The sequence below is a fragment of the Sinohyriopsis cumingii genome, unplaced genomic scaffold, assembly GCF_028554795.1.
Source record: "Sinohyriopsis cumingii isolate HCF-2022 unplaced genomic scaffold, ASM2855479v2 utg001437l, whole genome shotgun sequence".
NCBI lineage: Eukaryota > Metazoa > Mollusca > Bivalvia > Unionida > Unionidae > Sinohyriopsis > Sinohyriopsis cumingii.
In genome coordinates, this window is record NW_028315999.1 from 377,891 (window position 1) to 399,075 (window position 21,185).

At 39.8% G+C, this 21,185-nt stretch overlaps 1 protein-coding gene across 1 annotated transcript in view; it reads left to right on the forward strand.

Annotated features, from left to right (window-relative positions):
• The first annotated feature begins 8,591 nt into the window (after window positions 1-8,591).
• Window positions 8,592-21,185, forward strand: part of LOC149772488 (uncharacterized) — a 36,393-nt gene continuing 23,799 nt past the window's right edge. Inside the window, exon 1 of the mRNA XM_089947700.1 lies at window positions 8,592-8,688. Coding sequence (XP_089803826.1) covers window positions 8,592-8,688 — 97 coding nt within the window. The remainder of the gene's footprint in view (window positions 8,689-21,185) is intronic.

Sequence of the window (21,185 nt, forward strand, 5' to 3'; positions counted from 1 at the left end):
CAGGATGTCCCATCAATCTAAATGTTTCTTGCATCTTCATCCAGTTTTGATTTAGTCTCTCAAACTCCTATTTTTTCCTTGTTTTCTTTTTCCTTTCTTTCCTTAGACCACCTGTCTGTTATCATTTCACTTTTTCTTTAAACACTTTTCTCATTAGTTCTTCTGCTTTCTTTAGTTGTTCCATCCCCCATTTCACAAAAGACCACTGTGTCCAATGCATTATGTCTTCCAAAAAACACCTTATTTTCATTACATTATCAAAGGCTACCTTCAAGCTACCCACTCTCAAATACGTAAGTTGAATGAAGCCTTGTAACTTTTTGACTTCCTCTTCGATCATGCCCTGAACCAGATCCCTGGCTATTTTCAGACTGGTCACTTGACTTGTCACAAAGTCCTTGGTAACTGTATACCTCCATTCCTTCTCTAGCCTTTCCACCACATAGACGGCATCCATCATCCAGTACCAACTGTCCTTTAACTGGTTAAACAGTTATATGGTCATCTTAGTTTATTCTGTGTAAGAATGGCGCAAATGACTGACTGCCTGACTGGTTGAATTAAGATCGTTTATCGCCCTTTCGGGCATGTACGACCGTTTTATTTCCCATTTGGGATTGATTGATTGGTGCCACTTCCCCCAACGCATTAATGCACTTAACAAGTGCTGTTTGATTCGTCCAATTTCGAGACATTTATGTCTCACGGGACTAGTGGTGAGTGGGAATGGTCCACACGCACTCACCTAGATGGTACACGTCTGGAGGCGGCAAAGGAGGATCGGGCTCAGTGGAACGGATTCACCCTACATCCGGTATCATTTTTTGTCCCCAATTTCCGAATAGTAAATGTTTGCCGTATTTATAATTTTGGAAAATCATTTGTGCTGTTTGCAGAAAAGATATAGAGATAGATAGTAAAATGAATCTCCTAATCTAATTTAGGGAGAAAATTATTCAATCGATTGATATTTGGTGTTTCTATTCTAAACTCTAAATGTTTCCCCCCTCTGCGAAGTGTCTGACGACTGGGTTTTTAGCCACCTTAGATCAATATTTTAAGGACATAATTCCTAATTATATAATTTGGTGCCACCTTGTTTGGCTGGTCCTGATGGCTTTGGGGTTTTAGCCACCTTATAGAGCTAGTTTTGTGTTGTTACTCTAATTTTCTAGTTAGTTTATGGTCAATGTATTGCCGCATTGTGCAGCGGGCCATAATTGCTGCGATTTAAGCCACCTTATAATTTTTAATTTTGTTGGCCAGTCATAATTAATATTTTATGTCGATTCATCATGCTTTAAGTAATGATAGAAGATAGATGTTAGTATGTATGCTGTTTCCCTGATTACCGGTTACTTGTTACATTGCCTGATAGATAGACTATACATTTGGGCAGCTCATGGCGCTGAAGTGATAGGTGCAAGTGTAGCATCAGCCCGCTCACTGGCGGTACTTGCCCCTATTCGGGCTGCAAACCGTATGCCGTACGCACGCACTTTCCCACCCAGCCGCACTAAGAGGGGTGTCTAATGATGTATGGATGTTTATTAATGTGTCCTATTTCTAAAATTATACCTTAGAATATATTGCTTATGTAGTCGCCCTAGGTGTCCGGTCGGTCTGAGTATGGATTTGGTTGGCTTATAAGTTACTGATTTTGTCAATTTCCTTAAGGAAAATCAACATAGCAGCAATTGTTTGATTGGAGTCTTGGTTAGTTTGGTAAAGAAGTTCGGAGTAGATATATGTCCTTAGTGTATTGACCAAATTGTTCCTTTGTTCGTCATGTTACGGACATATATTGAAAACAGGCCGGAGACCTTCATCATCAAGGCAATTGGGACACTTTGCTCCAAATCCACGATTAGCCAGGACATATTTCCCCATACTGCTTACAAGTAAGCTTTTTCCTGTATTGATTCGGTTAATGATCCGTTGATGATGCTTGATATTGGTTTTCGGTACTTTGGTTTTGCGACTCACTGTTTTTTAATCGAGTACAGCGTACGTCCTTTGAGGCATGTATCCCATTGTGTTTGCCATTTAGAGACAATTTTTGTGGTTATCATGCTGTACAATTCTGGAACGCTGTAATCGATGTGGGTTGGTTCAAGTTCACTTAATGCGTTCTCTGCTGCTTGATCGGCCTTCTCGTTGCCTAAGATGTTTATATGTGATGGAATCCACATGAGTTCTACAATTTTGCCTTGTTTTTCCATGTTGCTAATTAGCAAATAGTTTTCTTTAAGGAGGTTTTCACGCCCATTTGAGTTGCCTGTTTCCAGTGTTTTAAGTACACTTAGTGAATCGCTTACTATTAGTATATTCTGAATTTTCTGTTGGTATGCTATCTTTACTGCTTCGAATATAGCCTAGAATTCTGCTGTGTATATTGAGCATTTGTCCGAGAGTCGGCTTCCTATTTCGTTATTCAGTTCCGGTATAGTGAGTGCTGCAGCAGTTCTGCCTGGATTATTTGATTTGGACCTGTCTTATTTCCAAAGGATGTTCTTCTTTGGATCCGAAGGTTGTTGTGAGGGTGTGACAGTTGGTTTTTTCCTTGACAATGAGGTAGGGTCAAGAGATCGTATTGATTCTACACGAAGGCAGTCGAGTTGTAGTTCTTTACATAATATGTGGATAATTTTCCCAGATGGCGGGAATGGGACGAGTCTCCGGCTAAATGGGATGTTGCATTTGTTTATGATGTTCCTTGTTGGGTGGTTTGGATTTTGTATTGAAATTCGGGCTGCATATCTTAATATCAATTCTTCTGTCCTTAGTATTAAAGATTTTTCGCCTGTTAGGATTTGTAGAGGTATTTCGGAGTGTGCTTGTGCATATACGTAAAGATTTTCCTGGGAGTATGTCTAGGTGTTTGAGTATTGATGGTCTAGCAGATGCATAGATCTGGTATCCATAATCCATTCTGGATCTAATTAAGGCCCTGTAGAGTGTTACCAATGTATCTTGGTCTGTAAGCCTTTGATGTTTTTCAGAAGATTAATGGCGCGAACGACGAACGCTTTGACTTTATAATTGTCAAGCACGGACGTGAAGGAAAACATTCCCTACACTCACTTCACATATTATCTACTATCCACACCCAACTCAAATAAACAGTTATTTTCAGACATGTGTAGGACGACATTTTGGACTATTACCCTGGAGTCTAGGAGTACCTACCTGTGCCACGAAATTCGCCTACACCCGATCACCCGCTCGTCCCTTGCCTCGTCTGGACATCAAAACACATGCGTGCAGGGCACGAAAAATGCAGACCAAGTCATATGAGTGTGTGCTGGGTCTAATCCCAGTCATATACACTTGTAATAGATAGCAGCTGAAACAATGAGTGTGCGTGGATCTATTCCCCCTCATGTAATAGTTTTACATTCAGGTTGTTAATAGTCCTACAATCTGACGGCTAAAATTAATAAGTGTTCCTTGAACACATAAAAGCCTGGGGGATGTAAATCTCTTTCCGTCCCCCAGAAGCAATTAATAATCCTACCGTTTAGGAATAAAGCAGAGATACATGCCCAATTGGGCGCACATCTCTATAATTCAAAAGGTTTGTTAGTTACTATCCACACACGGGAATGAGCAAAAAGTAAACCTAAATATAGGGGGCCCCGTGTGACCGAGTGGTCAAAAGCGCTCTCCGTTACGGATCACTGCCTCTGTCTGCGTGGGTTCGAGTCTAGGATTCGACCAATGTGGGTATGTGAGAAAGCTTGCCAGTAGCTTCTCGTGGGTCGGTGGTTCTTCCCGGGGCTTTCCCGGGTTCTTCCTCCACCATTAATACTGGCCGCCATGCATAGCCTATCATGTGCTGAAAATGGCGTTAAACCCCACAACAACAACAACAGCAACAACACCTAAATATACTATCTACACACGAGAAGGAGAAAAACAAATCCTTATTATACTATCTACAAAACCATAATATACTATCCACACACGGGAAGGACAAAACATAACCACAAATATGCTATCCACACACGCGAAGAAGAAAAAAAACCAAGCAGCAAATATACTAACCACACACGTGAAGAAGAAAAAAACTAAACACAAAAATGCTATCCACACAAGGGAAGGAGCAAAAGCAAGCCACAAATATACTATCCACACAAGCAAAGAAGAAAAAATTAAACCCAAATATAACTATTCACACAAACCTACGCAAACGCTTACAAACCCCAAATATACTATTCACACGAGCGTACGCGAGCTCATACAAACACACACACACACACACACACACACACACACACACTACTACAGCAGTAAAGGAGTGAGTGTTTATATTCACAATACTCCACATTTACAAGATTAGCCACTTGAATAGTCTATTTTCTGCAGATTTGGTTAGCCCTGAAAAGGGCTGTCTTTTGAAACTTCATTTGTTTCCTCGTTCGTCTCCTATGTTATACCCAGAGATTTAGTGGCTACCGTGCTTGGAACTCCAAATCCCAATCCTCTGTATGAAGCACAATGAACACTGGAAAACTGGCCTCATCGGGAGGATTATGTCTTTTTCCTTCCCCTTCTCTTCTTTCTTCTTTTCTTCCTCTTCCAACTTCATTTCTTCTTCATCCTCCATTGTTACCTCGTCTATGATACGTCTGGCATTCTCCAAGTGCATTTGGAGCTCTAAGAGTTTTGAAATCCTGCTATTAATTTTCTTTGCAGTTGACTGGTCAACGATGGGTAGCCAGACTGATAATCGTTTCCTTTTATACGTGTCAAGTACGGACGTGAAGGAAAACATCCCTTACTAAAACTTACCATATCATTACCCCAACAAACCTGGATCGCGCGGACTTAAAGGAAACACTCACTCACTTTTTACTTACAAACCCTAACTAATATAAAAAATTCACTGACTATTTGACAAGCAACGGAAAAACCAAGTGATTATAGACATACTTCTAACAAAATTAAAGAAACGAAGTGCTTATAGGCACACTTTATTTTTTAAACTTACTAACATACCATTAGCAATTTACTTAGTATCTCTTTTCTAGAGTATTCGGTAGCCCTGAAAATGGCTGTTTTTGTGGACGAGGAAGTGTGGCAATCTTTTATTGTCTAAGATTGCGTCCCCGTCTGGCAGCAGGCTTTCCCACAGGATAGGGTCTGTTTCTTCGGAAAGAGAAGGAGAACTCTTTGGTGTCTACACGACAGTCGACAAATCCTCTGTCTGGTTCGTGCTGCTGTTGTTGTTGCTGCTGTTTCTGAAGTCTGTACTTCTCCGTCCATTCTTCTTTCTCCTTCTTGATTTCCTCTCTGAAGAGTTCTTCTATCAGGTCTTTAATCACTTTCAATATTCTGATATTCACTATCTCTGCACGCTTCGGTACGAGGCTTTGCCTGACACGATGCAAATTCACGTAAGCTTAGTTCAACTTCGCTAGTCTTGAGCACATCTTCATGAGTCAACAATGGATGGTCAGACAGGAGACTACTCCACTTTATATGGTTCAAAAGCGCGGACGCGATCAAAAACATCCCTTCACTGTTTAGAGTCAGAAGGCTAGGATAGTTTGATTTGAGGGAGAGGGATAGAGAGAAGTCATAGAGCATGGTTCATGATAAAAATGGAAAACAAACGACAGACGACTTTTTCAAAACACAACATTTGTATTCAAATAACTAACATCCAACAATTAACAATGAACATATTTTTAATAAACAATCTAATAAACTAACAAACATTTTTTCTAATAACAAACTATTTTGGACAAGGTTGACAACGTTGTGAACTAAGTTAGACTTCCAATGTTGGAAGTCATTGGGCCATTGATTTACACTACGTTTCCTATCTAAAGACAAAAGATAACCATAATGTTCACAAAACCATCGATCTACTTTCACATCGTTTCTAGATAAGTGACGATCGAAATAAGTCACTAAATGTTCTAAAGAATATCCAAGACTGCGTTGATGAAGAAAATACACACAATATTGTCACCACACCATGGAATATGTGCCTTGTAATTTCATATTATTGAATCGTGTTGTCTGAACATTTCTTCTCATAAAGTCGATGATGTCTTCCAAAGAGGGCAATGCATACAAATCAAAATACACCAAACAACCTTCTTTAGAATAGTGGGTTGCTGGGAGATGACTATCGTCCGTGCTGATGACATGACATAAGCTTGATGGTCTTGAGGTTTGCGACGAGGCAGTTGATCTTTTGCACACACGACATGATTCCAAAAAGCAGTGTAGGAACTGTGGTTCAAAAGGTAATAAAGTTCCCAGGTACCCATGTTTTGTGAAGCTTTTTTCTTGTTCTTTTTTCTTCACAGGTAATAATAAGTGATCAATTCAATACTGACTTTCTGTTTGAAAATGTCTGACAAGTAACCGTTTTATCGTTTTGTCTCTGTACTCTGAGCCAAGAGAGCTTCGATGTGATGGATCTCTAGAGTCATCCATGGAGGAAAGGAATGATCACGCAAGTCTTTATACCAGTGATGCAACACGGCTTCTTCCGAGATGAGACTCTAAGCTTCGTCCAGATACTCGTCCAATTTTTCTTCTTGACTAAGCATCATAAATTAATCGTGTTGAATTTGACTGGGATGATTGTTTTTACATCCTTAGCAATCTTTCTTGATCAATTCCGTAATATTTTCTGCCAGGTGTTTGGCAAAACCGGAGACTAAATGTTGTTTTTGTTCTGGCCATCTGGACTTCATCATCACATCCTTTTCGTCTTTGTCTTGGGGTTCTGCTTCCACGGGCTCCTTCCATTCCATTTCCAAAGATTATCCACCATTCAAAGAGGAATAACAGTCTTCCATAGCTTCTAATAGGCTAAAATGAATTCTCACAAACTGTTGATTTCTATGGTATTATCGAATTCAGCATACAGGATGACGTTCACCGTGTTGTTTACGAGTGTTGGCTTTGCAAACTGAAGTTCAACACGAATCTGTCCTGATTTTATAGGATGGAGATGTCTCTCGTCGCTGCCTTGGTCTGGGGTGAAATCGAAAGCCCAGAAAGTGTAACCTTCTGCATAATCCTCGTCCGTAATACTGTGATTAGTGTTGGTTCCAAACTGCCCTTGGACACATTGTAGTGCTGAAACTTAAAAGGATTTTCCTCGAAGGCTCCACTGAAGGCTGTATTTTTCACGATACCAATGATCAAACGTTTGGATAACTGTGCTTGGAACAGGTGATATTCGATCATGGATTGATGTCCAGCTGGAATGGTAAGGTTTTCGCTTTCACGCGTCGTATCGGATACTTGGCGGTCGTTCTGCTCAAAATGTGACTGATGTCGTTTCCCCCTTTAGGTAACACTTCCACTCGTCGCACGTAGAGCCTGGCTTCTTGGATGATGGTTTTGTAATAGACAGCATCACTTATCAGATGGAAAGGGACACTGCGATGATTCAGTCTCAGGCGGACATCCACACCGTTCAGCAAATACTTCTCTTGCAACCACATATCTAAATGCAAACGATCCATCAGTTCTAAATTTTTGTTGGGGCCTTTGATTTGGTTTCGTCGGGCATTGAATCCCACATTGTGGTTGGGGTCTTTATCTGTAACCAAAAGGTATCGTCACACTTGCCCGCTGTGTCAGGTTTCCATACCACACAAGCATCCAGATGGGTGTTCTTCGTTTCTTTTCTGCACGTCAAGAGATTTTCCAGGTACGCCTCGTAAGGGTTAGTGTCCATGCCGATACTGACCAGTTTGTTATTAAAATACAAATCCTCGTCCTTTACATCGGGACCGTGTGTCGACGTGTCGATCACTTTCACTTTCAAGTACAAGCAACTGCTATTCAGATCGATGTAATCTTCGGGCTGTCCTTTGATTTCAAACTCGATGGGAGCTGATCCTGAGTCCTTGACAGAAGAGATGGGATGAAATTCGACCCATTGGGATCCTTGCATCGTCATCATAGTAGGCGGCATGGCAAACAGATCCAGTTCCGACATGGAACAGACGCAAGACTCTCGGTGCATCATTTTTGTTTCTATTATTTAATCATCAAAAACGTCTAAGTCTCGAGCAATTCTTCTTTTCTTAGTCTTTCTAGCTTTATGAGTGTGATGTCTTCGTCGTCTCTTTCTGCCTTGTCCTTGCTGTGGTGTCAGGGAAACGGGAAAACCTGACTCAGTAGCGTTCATGCCATTTATAGGAGTTTCTCGTCGGCCAAAAAGGTTTTGCCCGTTTGAAGCAAGACATTTTTTCCTGTTCTCAAGAAATTTTTGTGGGGGGTTGTTTGTCAATGATGACATTTTGGAGAAATTTTTTACCCTGCGTAAATGCGGAATCATTTAAGGCGTGAAATCCTCGTGTCACCATAGGTTTTAACACCGGAGCCACCGAACGAAAGGCTGATTTCAACATATCTCCTAAATCATGTCCTCGCTGTCGAACGACTCCTCGGTACACTTGATACATGACTTACAATTCGTTAGAGAATCGTTTTCGAAAATGGAGTTTCACCGTGACTTTTCTTTTGGAGAATGGAATATTGTGTCCCAGATCTCCTTTTATAATAATGTTGACAGTGTCGAAATACTACTTACTGACGGGTAAATAGTAAGGATGTACAAATTCACGGTGAAAGTGATAGGTTTGGAAACGGCTTTACGTGTCCGATGTGCCATGAGAGTAGAAGTCGAAGATAGTGGTAGAGGTGGTGGTAATGGAATGGCTTTCGTCTTCTTTTATTTTTTACTTCTGGTTTCACTTCTTTCTTTTTCACTTCTGTCGAAGGAGGAGTGGACATTACCTGTTTAACCGAAGCTTTCATTTCTTCTCGTTGTATGTGGTGGAAGGGGTCAACAAGGACGCTGCAATCTTACTAGAAATGGGAGCTGCTGCCGGTATTTGAAAGACTTCTCGTACCTATTCTTCCTCAGGCTTTCGTGGGGTTGCATCTGCCGTGACCAATGGGGGTAGTGGTGGTGGTGTTGGTGATGGTATTTTCATCAAGACCTTAAAATCTTTCAGAGTGGGTAGACCTGTTTCGTCTAAAGCTTTCTGGTGAAAAAGTTGTAGTATTTGCAAGAGTTGACCGTACTATTGCGATTCGTGTTGTAACTGGGACATCTCGGTCAAATTTGGATTGGGAGGCAAATGCAGGGTCTGTTGTTCTTGCCAACTATGGTATTCCATCCATCGTTTGTAAGGGACTAAGCGAATGTTCGTCCTTCCTTTCGATTTCAAGGGTCACGTCTGAGATTTTTGGACTTCAGAGGTCCCTTTTATCTTTTTGATCCCGTTTTATCTTGCTCCCTCGAGTCCTCCCAGCATGGTTCCCAATACTCCTTTCAGCAAGGGTTCTAACAACAGAGGCAAAATTCATCCGCGTTGTACTAACATCTTCTTCTTTTGACGAATGGGCATTTTCTTTTAAATGATTTGGCGAAGAACGTGACGCTGTTTGGCTAAGCATTGTTTCTGGTGTTTGGACAAAGGTATCGTACCTTTCAAGACGTTCAAACGACATTGGCACACGGTATCGATGACATCTTTGGAGGCGGTTTGAATGAGTTTTTTCACATGAGTATTTTCCGCATGGGTGGAGACGCTTTGGACAGGACGGACATGTCCCCATGTTTAACTAAACGAGGAGGGAGTCCTTTCCTTTATTTCTTTTGGGGGGTGACATATTTGGGTCTTCAGGAGCACAAAAACGCTGATACCCATGCTTTGCCTCAGGCCTATTTTATACTGGAACTCGTCGCCACTGATGTCAACTTGATGACGGGCATTACGCGTCGTGGAGAAGTTCGCAACGGACTAAATCAGGACAGCTCTTGCTTGGACAAATACTGTAAACTCTGTAACATACCCAATCTCTCTTGGACTTTGATTTTGGGAGCAGGTACTTTGTGAGCAGCTGTCACTGCACCTAAAGAGGAGAGTGTCACAGCTGGTGGAGAAGTTTTGGAGACGCGGGTTTCCATTGTTTCATCAACTGAGGAAGAACAGGTGACAAATTGGGTTTGCCAGACATCACCAACAACGGAGAAGTGGAAGAACCTGAGGCTACTGGAGATGTGGTCACCGTCGCTGAAGGTCGTGGTTTGCGAATGTAAGGTTGCGTCCTTTCCGAAGTATCTCTCTCGCGGGTAGAAGCTGTTTTCTGAGGGCTTTTCTTTTTCTATGCGCTTTTCTTTTTCTGGGGCTGTGACCTGGTCTTGACACCGTTGCTCATTTTCTTCTTTGGGCTTCGTTTGGCTTTTTTGGAGTGTTTTTTTTTTCTTGGGGAGAAATTTGGGGGGGGGGGGGCATTAGGATCCTATTTTAAGAGGGAAAGAATGATGACACCTCCTAGAAAACCGCTCCCTCCAGGTTTCAAAATGGTTTGCTTTTTGGTTTGAGTGTCGATGCGGAGATCGGCCAGTTGCGTCAAGGCTACTTTGTTTCTATCAAAAAAGCTTTTGGTTTGATGAGGAATGTGAATGATACCTTGCAGTAATTGACGTGCTGTCACCGTAAACCATCGTAAGACTTCTTTGAGACTGGCTTCTAAGACACGATTTTTTCGCACGAATCAATTTGACGGGAAAATGAGACTGAAGCGACGTCATGTTGACGTTGTGTGAGAAAGACGCAAAGTGTCCGAGGTTTTATAGATATATTTTGTTGTTAAGTCGACGACGAGGACGTTTACACGAAATGCCCTCCGTCTTGACACCAGTGGTGAAACAGATGGGTACGAAATCGCAAATCATCGGTGGGGGGGGGGGTAAATCCACGAGTAAATAGGCGTGTGGGGTTTGAGTGGCATCGTCGTACGTATGAGTCAGCCAAGACGTTCTTAACTGTTTGGCTAAGACTTGCACTTGTGATTTATCTCTAGGACTTTTAAACAAGACCACGTAATGAGCATTGAAACTGATGGTACAATGGGGTTTACTTTGTTGAAACAAATTTTGAGTAATGTAAATGACACTGGCATTACGATGATGCCCTTTGCGCCTAAACTAGAGTTTAATTTCTTCTTCGTCTTCTCCTAACTTGTCATCGAAAATGACCAGATGCGTTTGACTGGGGTCAGACACGATTCCATCGTCTTCGCTTTGAATCCCTTCCACGAACACGATGGAATCGTTTTGACTTTCTCGCAAGAGGCTGTACGCCGATTGCCACTCTTTGTAACACCACACGATTCGTTGAGGTGGACGATCGATCAAATGATGTTTATGTTCGATCAAACGTTTGACAAATTCGGGTTTGACTGAACCGCTAGGTCTGGCAATTAACATGTTAAAGGGATGGCAAGATACAAGGCCTCCCAACTAGCACGATCTAAGTGTTCGTCGATGACTTTGAAAGGGGAGCAGAGACAGCAGAGGTAGCCATAGCGTAAAGAATGTCACTTTTGACACAAAGACAGACAAAACAAGAGTTGTATATATATATATATATATATATATATATAGATATAGATATATATATATATATATATATATATATATATATATATATATATATATATATATATATATATATATATATATATATATATATATATATATATATATATATATATATATTCAGGACACGTTTATTGCAAGTTAAAATGGAACAACACGAAAGACAAAAATACATAAAAGCCAAATGGTTAAGTACAACGATAAAATATACATCAAAACGATCAAATTGATATATAAACAAGTCACTGTACAACATGTTTTTGGTACCCAAGGTCTCCTAGGCACAGTGTGTAATGTTCTTACAATCTCTACATGGGGTAATGTCACACAAATGTCCTCCTGGAATGGTCTTTCGGGAATGTCCATGACAGTCCTGTCCTGAAGGGAGTGGTTGTCCTCGGTGACGGGTTATTCTGGTGCTGTCAATAACACAGGTTTAAAAGTGACTTTTTCCTTGGACGTTTGAATGAAGGATCACAACTCTTGAGCATAATGGGCCACTCCAAGCCTCAAAACTCCAATTTTTCTAGTTACGTACATCTGTCCAATGAGGGTGTAAGTCACAAGCTACACACACATCGTCATACACATCTTTGGTACCTAAAAGTTGACGAATCTTTTTTTCCCCATAGAGGTCGAGAAGTATCCAGATGAAAACGCAAGGCTTTGAACAAAATGAGTTTCTCGTGCTCATTTAAAGGGAGCACTTTCATATTTTATTTGGTGGCAAGTACTGATCGTAAAGAGTCCACAAGGAATCGGCTGGTAAACGAAATCCCAGAAAGCAAGTCACTAAGTCACACCACACGACGACCCAAATTCAATGGACACAATTCTTGTAATAAATGTTGGTAATCTTCCACCATTTTAATACTCTCATTGATTACCTTGCACGGAATTGGTTGTATCGCTTCTGATAAAGGTTGTGGCATGGTAGCCAGTTTTATACCCTCTTTTGTCGGAGGTAATAAGTGTACTTTTTGAACAGCATCGGTTTTATTTTAGTTCCGTACCAAAATGATTTAGTCAATAACTCACACACCACACTTCGTACAGAAGTTTCCTCTTCAACCAAGATTTCTTGGTGTAACAGATTTTGGTAATCCTCTGTCTCGTCCGTTGGAATTCGGTGTATGAGGATCACCTTGAAGTAGAATCAGTGGCACACAAAATTTTATGAATGTCATGCGAACCATCAATGTCCGACCAATTGAACACATTTAAATGATCAGTCCTCTTATACCATTCAGGTAACAATGGTTTAAACACCGGTGACGTAACGGATGCAATTGTTCTTTGCGTTTCACTTGTATTTTGACCAACTCTTGGTAAATGCTTTCTCTCAACTCCATAGGCAAACCACGAATGTTCTCTTGTAAATTATCCATCCAGGGATTACTGATATTGTCCCACTAAAGGCAAGTAGTGACAATCCGGAGACCATCGAGCATGTTCCAGGTATGCTGAATCTTGTTGTTCCCATTGGTGTAGTGACACACCACAACTGAAGCACTTTGACTTTATCCCCTTCGCCCAAGTAGAAAAATCCGGCTCTAGTTAATTCTTCGGGGGTAGGTCCTCCCAGGTATTTAGGCCATTTTCCTTGGAACGATTGAAAACGATTTTCAAAGTAGCAGTATTCAGGCAAACAGGGAACGAATATTCGTCTTTCACAGGTTCATGTCGATGAGGGAAGGGTGAAATAGACAGAAGTTTGCTCAGTTTTGGATGAGATCCGTAGGGTGGTAGACGCATGGCCTCACGTGAAGGTTGCCATTGACAATGAAAACCAGTAAAGAGTCCACGATAACGAATGGCATCGCTTTCGCATCAGTCAGGTTTGACACGCACAGTATCACTTTCCATGGTAGGTGTAGTTGTAGTAGTAGTTATAACAAAGTTCCCATGATGCTTTACTGCATCACTGAGGTCACAGCGTACGGCATCGCTCTCATCGCAAGGAACAGCATTGCACTCCACTTGAGAGTCCCCAAACTTCAATGATGTCTGTGTAAAAGGATTCATCTTTCTCGCTTGGTTTTCGTAGTGACAATGAACTATCGATCTAGGACGTTGTCCCTTTTTATATGCTGACCAATATCGACATGACCGTATGGTAAAGTGAAGTGGTTGGGAAGCCGCACTCGCTTCTGGTACACAATTTGATACAGCTTTTCCAAGGGTCGACTGACGATTTGGTGAGTGGGTAAACGTACAGTCTTGTGCGGTTCGTAGGTAGTCACTTTAAAGTTTCCATCCTCTCCAGACTGCAAGGCTTCTTTCAATACACCAAAGTTCACCACTCGACTGGTGCGATAATTGAGAGTCAATCCTTTCACTTTACACTCCGTGTGCACTTCACCTTGCTTGTTCCGATATTCGTAGCCGTATTTTTTAGGACCACCACTTGCAAATCTTGTCGTCGGGTTGTTCGTCTGTCCAGGCTGCTAAACGGTCTTCTTTGATGTCATGGTGATGTTGACCCGGGCGATCGATGTAGATGCAACTGTCCGTGTCAAAGTATAAGACATGATCACGTAACAGTTCTAAAGCTTCGTACAACTTTAAGCGAGCATGGGTTGTCACGTAAGCCGCAATGATGACATTTCCAAATTCGTCAGCTTGTACAAACTCCAGTTTTTTTTCGTAATTGACTAAGATCAAATCCTCACGAACGACGTCCACGTGTTTCGTGTATTTGGTTTTGTCGTGAATCATCTGGAAGTAGCGGGAAGGTTCTGTCAAATAGTCCGTCTTAGGTAAACACGGCCGTTGCGCCATTTTACCCCACAAGCAATTTAACATCACTTTGGCAAACGATCATTGCCTTCCCTTGCTTTTCACCACGTGGTCTAAAGTGGTCCACCAGCTTGTAACTTTCCACGATGCGTTTAAACTCGGGATCGGTTTTTAAACGGTGATCGTATCCGTGTTCCCACATTTCCACCACTTGGTATCCTTGCTGTTTTAACTTCAGGCGCCGTTGACAAGTGGCCTGGTACAAGTCTTTCGTTGTCGTTGTAAAAACTGATTTTTAGTGCCACTTTGAGAGTAACTGAGAGGACATCATTAAAATAAGCAACCATTAAACTCGTACACGATCTTGGTGTTTTCTAAGTCCCAACCAAATACGTTCCAATGGTTTTTTCGCCTCCTCCGTTACGGGCGTGCTGAATCCATTTGGCTTTCTTGTCACACAAGTAATGTAGCTAACGTAGGGCTTTGACCGAGTATTGACGTTTGACAAAGTTCGTCGTTTGAGGACTAATGACGGCCAGTGTTTTCTCGGGCGTGAATCGTTGACTGTACACTAAGGAACAGGCTTTGGCAATGGTGCAAGCCTCTTTCAAATGATCGATCCCTCCGTGTTCCGTTCTCGAAATTTTCCACAGCAACGTCATAAAATGTCCACGTGGGATAGACAATACTTTAACATTTCTTCCTAAAGGTCGAAGGGGTCCGAGGAGTGAGCCTAGTACCAAGCGTAGAAAGCTTCTCGTCGTTCGGTACGCATGTTATCTCGGTCGTAGTCGTGAGCCTCAGGCAAATGGGGTAGAACGGTGTTTTGAATGGCTTCGTTATTGAAAAAGTGCGCAAAGTAGCCTTTGGTCATTTCTGTTATTCCAAACGTTTTAGACATTCGAATCAAAGGCATGGCCAAGTAACTCATCGAATCTTTAAACTGTACTTGACCCACTTGCATGGAAATGATTTTGGCTTGGTTCAAAGTCACTTTCGGACGTTCGGTACTTTGTTCCGTATAGTATCTCAAAAGAAACTGTCCATCGTATCGCGAGAAATTGTGTGCCATAACCGTGCATGGCGATGACAATCACTGTAATGTTCGCTGTCCTCTTGGCTCCACGTCTCGTCGATGGGGTCTAAGATCCATTGGGCGAATGTGGTCAGCGTGTTCGGTCTCCGAAAAAATAATTCACGTCCTCCAGGAATCTTGCTGCAGTGAAGGCATTGACTAAAGATAGGCTCTTGGATGCACTTCTCGCACGCTCGATGAGCCACGCAGAAATTAGGAATGTGAATGGCAGTCTCTTGCATGCATTCGAACTCAAAAAAGATGAAATTGCTTTTCTTCTGGTCATCTTCCTCCTCTTGTTTGGAATGGTATTTTTGAATGTAGCATTGGTGTTCCAAGTCCACGATTTGGTGACAAATGTGACATCGTTTCTTTCCTGAACATACGTATGCCTTGATATTATAGGTACGTATGCCTTGTCCTCAAGTAGGGCACAATCTCAGCAGTTGACAAGCACTTTTCTGCTATGAACCTTGCGTCTTCAGATGCTGCTGGTAACAGGCAGGGCTGACAAAAGTGCGCTGACAAGCAGGGCAATGCACTCGTTGTTGTCCTTCATCCAGACAGGGTTGAGTGGGCAAACATCCTTACATTTCGATCCACAATGCTTGTGTTGCTCTCGGTTGTTATAACCATGGTCACATTTCTCGCAATAATAACTGTATCCTAGGAATGCAGTGATACTGGTGATGGCATCGAAATGTTCATCATGATAATAAACGTGAATGTGTTTTCCGTCTTTGAAGTCTTTGCTTCGAAACAACAAAGGTCTGCGCACTTCTTGAGAGTGCACTTTCAAGGTGTAGCGTGGAGCCAAAACGTCTTGCAAGTTTTGCATTTCAGGAATGCCACAGGATGTGTATTTGGACAGGTCAGCTTGCTGTAACAGGACTACTCCTTTTCTTCGTTGTTTGGCACGATTCGATTTTTGAATAGTTGTCCAGGCTTTTTTTCCATTCTACCGTGTCGTCCTTGTCGGCATACGTTCGTCCCACCACGATGGCACGGGCTAAACACATCTGGTTTTGAGAGTTGTTAACTTGAACGAGGCCCTTTTGGGTGCTGAAAAGGTGTCGTGGGTGCACAGACCGATACAGCCGTCCACATCATACGGGCACTGTTCTTCACATGGGTTCATTGAGGAGCATTTTACTTCACATGGGTTCATTAAAGTCGCCTGCCTATTCCAAACAATCTAGTGAAACCCACACCAAAAATAATATTCCAATTTTGGGGAGGGAAAAACTATATATTATCTCTCTCTTTCACCTTCTCTTACTAACCTCAAAAACAACACAGGATTGCATCAGTTTCTCTTTGGCTACAATAATCAACCAGAATTCAGAATTCACCCTACACACAAACCTGGATCCAGTGGACACCACAAAATACAACAGACGACGGCTGCCGCGCCTTGAAATAGAAAATATAATACACATTTGACATGAGTGCATGAAGGGTCTATTCCCACTCGTGTCAGCCTACCATTCAGCTAGCATGAAACATTATGTTTCGCCAGCTGACGTCTAAAATTATCAGCACTCTTTGAGGGCATAAAAGCCTGGGGGATGAGGCACTGTTTCCTTCCCTCTGGAACAATTATCAGGCTGCGGTGCAGTCATAAACCAGTGGTACATTTACCTATGTACGCACGCCGCTTTAATTTAATGAAGCAAGCAAGCAACTACCTACATGTTTTCTATCACGTCCGTGTGATAGAGATTTTCGATCCGTTTTGGGATGCTAAGGTATTTCAAAAGTAACTATGAAATGACTTGAAACATACACCAGAAAATTATAGAACTTTACTAAATCATAATTGTAATTAACAAAAGAATAACTCCCTTTTGATAAGTATACCATCATAAATGTGCACTCTAAAGAGAAATTACTAGAGAGAGATTTAGGACTAACACAGAAAAATTCAATCCCTATATCAGATGCTAAGGCACTTTCAAGTAACGTTTGTATGCAGTGTGCATAATACACTAAAGCAACAGATTCGTAATGTGTTCCGTGTAATATTGACAGCTGTTTTCGGTTATTGTTGTTAATGAGGTTACACTCTCATCGTATTTTAATTTTTTTGTACAATAGCTTCTCGTTTAAAACCTTCGCCACAAGCCCAAGTATGTTACCAAATCCATCTAAAAGTTAGAGATACATTAAGTCATGTAATTACTGCAAGATCTAATGTAACAGCCGCTATCAGGAACACTTTCCATTCCAAAATCTGCAAGTTAAACGACCAATATGCTTTGTTATAATTTTACCTGAAACTTTTGTTATGTTCTATCTCTTTATCTCTTTAACTAAATCATTCCTCATGTCATTAATTTTCATGGAGCTAAAATTTCTTCCAAGGGTATTAAGTCGTTTATCACGTAAAGCTATTCATCTATGTACCATTTAATTAATCTTTTTACATATATATATATATATATATATATATATATATATATATATATATATATATATATATATATATATATATATATATATATATATATATATATATATTCCATTTTAATATGATTATTGGGAAATTAAAATTGGATTTATTTGTGCTGCATATCATATAGAAAGATATGCAAATATTTCGGCTGAGGGATAATTAAATTACTTTAAAGAGAGCGTAAAGGAAATGTCAGTAATTTTGTTTACAACATCGGCCTGAAAAGGTTGTATTTGATAAAGCCTTCTTCGACAAGGACATGTCTATATCATCCTTGATATTTTATTTGATTCGATTATTGCATTCTAGAAATTAGAAGACAATGAACTAATTTGTTATTGTAAATTTAAGCATTATGTAAACCTGACACTAATTGACGAGTTGTAAGTATGTGGCTTCTGGTTGAGTCCTAAATCCAGTTGTTATCAGTTGTAGCGGTTACATATTAGATAAAGAAAGCTTTGAAGTATCACGAACACAAAGGTGAACTGTACTGTTGAGGACCCCACCATCGATTACGTAATGATCATAAGGAGATCAAACAGAACAGGAAATTATGTAAAAGTACATTCTGCGCATTCCCTTCTTGCAAAACAAACAAATTAATTTGCCCGAAATACTCATTAAAATATATAACCTGAAATTGTCGTCCTTATGTTTTATATTTACTTGGTTTGTAGTACCTCATTGTAATAGTTTATATGGACTACTTATATCATATTTGATGAAATCACTGTGAAATAAATTTTCAATAGTAAAGACTAACAGACTATAGCAGGAACTGCTTTTGTACTTATTTATATTGTTTTGATAATCGAGGAAAATTTATAAATGTTCCGGCTTCAGATATCCGCAACATATTTCTTATTTCGTAAAGTTATTTATTGGTCTCTAATTATTAAATCCTGGAAATTTTGCGTTGCACTTGGTTATATAAGATGAGAAATTATGGATAGGAAATATTAAAGCATTAGAGTTTGATTTCTGCTCTCCAATGTGATTTCGTCTTTCAAATATTCTTTATATTTACTGCTCAATGACGTTTGTATCCAGTGTGTATAATACACTAAAGCAACAGATTTGTAATGTGTTCCGTGTAATATTGACAGCTGTTTTCGGTTATTGTTGTTAATGAGGTTACACTCTCATCGTATTTTAATTTTTTTGTACAATAGCTTCTCGTTTAAAACCTTCGCCACAAGCCCAAGTATGTTACCAAATCCATCCAAAAGTTAGAGATACATTAAGTCATGTAATTACTGCAAGATCTAATGTAACAGCCGCTATCAGGAACACTTTCCATTCCGAAATCTGCAAGTTAAACGACCTATATGCTTTGTTATAATTTTACCTGAAACTTTTGTTATGTTCTATCTCTTTATCTCTTTAACTAAATCATTCCTCATGTCATTAATTTTCATGGAGCTAAAATTTCTTCCACGGTTATTAAGTCGTTTATCACGTAAAGCTATTCATCTATTTACCATTCAATTAATCGTTTTACTTATATTGTCTATTTGTCTGGAAATATCACTTGTGCATTTAGATAGTCAATCATCAACTGATCTTAGAAAATAAGACTATTTTTATTATTTATTCTGTACCCATGTGTGTTGCATAATTTATTGCAAGTAAAAATCTTTAGGTGAAGCAGTGTCCATTCCCATTGGAAATTAAAAGGTGCGTGATTTGGATCGCATTGAGGCATATTATTTATATTGGTCCTACACATGAAATTAATTAACAGGTTTAAGTTAGACACACAAGAAATAAAGAACCTAACAATCAAAATTAATTTTTAAGTGTTTAAACTTTGCTGTGAGAAATTATTAAATCAACCGTATTTACATTTGCATCTATACTGATGGCAAATATAATAGTTCACGTTAAACGTTCTCCTTATTTTAATAAATCATCACTAAAAATTTTGAGTCTTTATTTAATTTAATGTCATGTATAGTGTAAGGGAGATAAATGAATGAAATACATAAGTGTGGTGTTTTTATGTCCTACAACATATTATACGTGTAATATAAATTAGTATATACAAACTGGTATTTAAATGCATGTAATTAAATTATCTCAATATAAATTATTGATAAAGTGAGGAACTAAAATTCAGGTTCCTGCATGTAACGGAGACCTTTAAAATGAAATTATTTTTTTTACTGAAACGAGGCGGTTGCCCCATAACAGATGGATCATGTTCTCTAGGGTGCAGTCAGAAATAAATATGATTAATTTAAAGTCAGTAGAGTGTTATACATGGGTTTATGCAAATGTCAATGAAAAATGCTGACTTAAAGAGCTGTTTTTGTCGGCATTCCTGCTTCTTCTACAAAAGAAAACTGAAATAATTTTAAGGCAAGAAAATGTACAAAAAGGACCAACTGTTAGCAATAAAACACGAGAAGGAAGACTATATCTGTATTAAATTACTTAAAATTACTCACATCACAATATCATATATGATACAAAGTGATCAACAACAAATGAACTTCCTTTTTGTTTATGGCCCGAATTACAAGACTCAGATAGTTATTAACATGCGTTTTTCCTGACATGCTGGTAAAATAGTTAATCTTTGGCGAAAGTCATCCACACTGTGTTTACATAGCTTATCTTGTTGCACTTGCGCCAATGTTCGAGCTGACTCGGCTGAAACAAAGCCATCAGGACATACAACCCCTATCTGTCATAGCTATATGTATCAAAAAATCTTCTCCAAAGCAAACATATCCTATTTTCATATATTTTATTGCTAAAAGCCTGTCAATATTTGACCATAAATCTTAAGTGTCCATTTGTTTTCTTACATCGATCTAGTACAGTTTATAAATGGTGCCCTCATGTATGCGTTTATATGGATGCATTATGATGCCGTTGTTGCCTATAGCTATCATAATACAAATTATTTTTCCAAGGACCTCAGTGCTAACGTACGGTGAAATAAATATACTTTCTATCACACACTGTCCTAGAGGGCAATGTTAGATTGCACTGGTCAACAGTGAAATCATTACTGACTTGAAAAGGCCCTAATCTGTAGTATTTTGGTGTGCCGAACACGAATATAACCGTGAAAAATTTGTATTGGCTCTCGTTTTGAAGATATTCATATACCTCATTTTCTATGTTTCACTGTGTAAATTTCTCCAGTAGGACTGCAGCAACATCCGGAATAATGATGTAACATTGCATAATACCATCATGCTCACATCATCCACAGTTGATTGCATCATTTTCTGATGCAATGCAATACTAATGCCATGCGGCTGCTGAAGTAAGTTGACGTCAGCAGTGTACTATACATGTGTAGGCCTATTATACTAATGCCAGGCGGCTGCTGAAGCTGACGTAAGCAGTGTACTATATAAAGCCCAATCAGATAGGTTCAGCATTTAAAATATTTTAGACGTTGTGCGAGACAGTTCAAGCTACTGTTACATAAAACTTATTATTTTATCCATTTAAGAACAGTA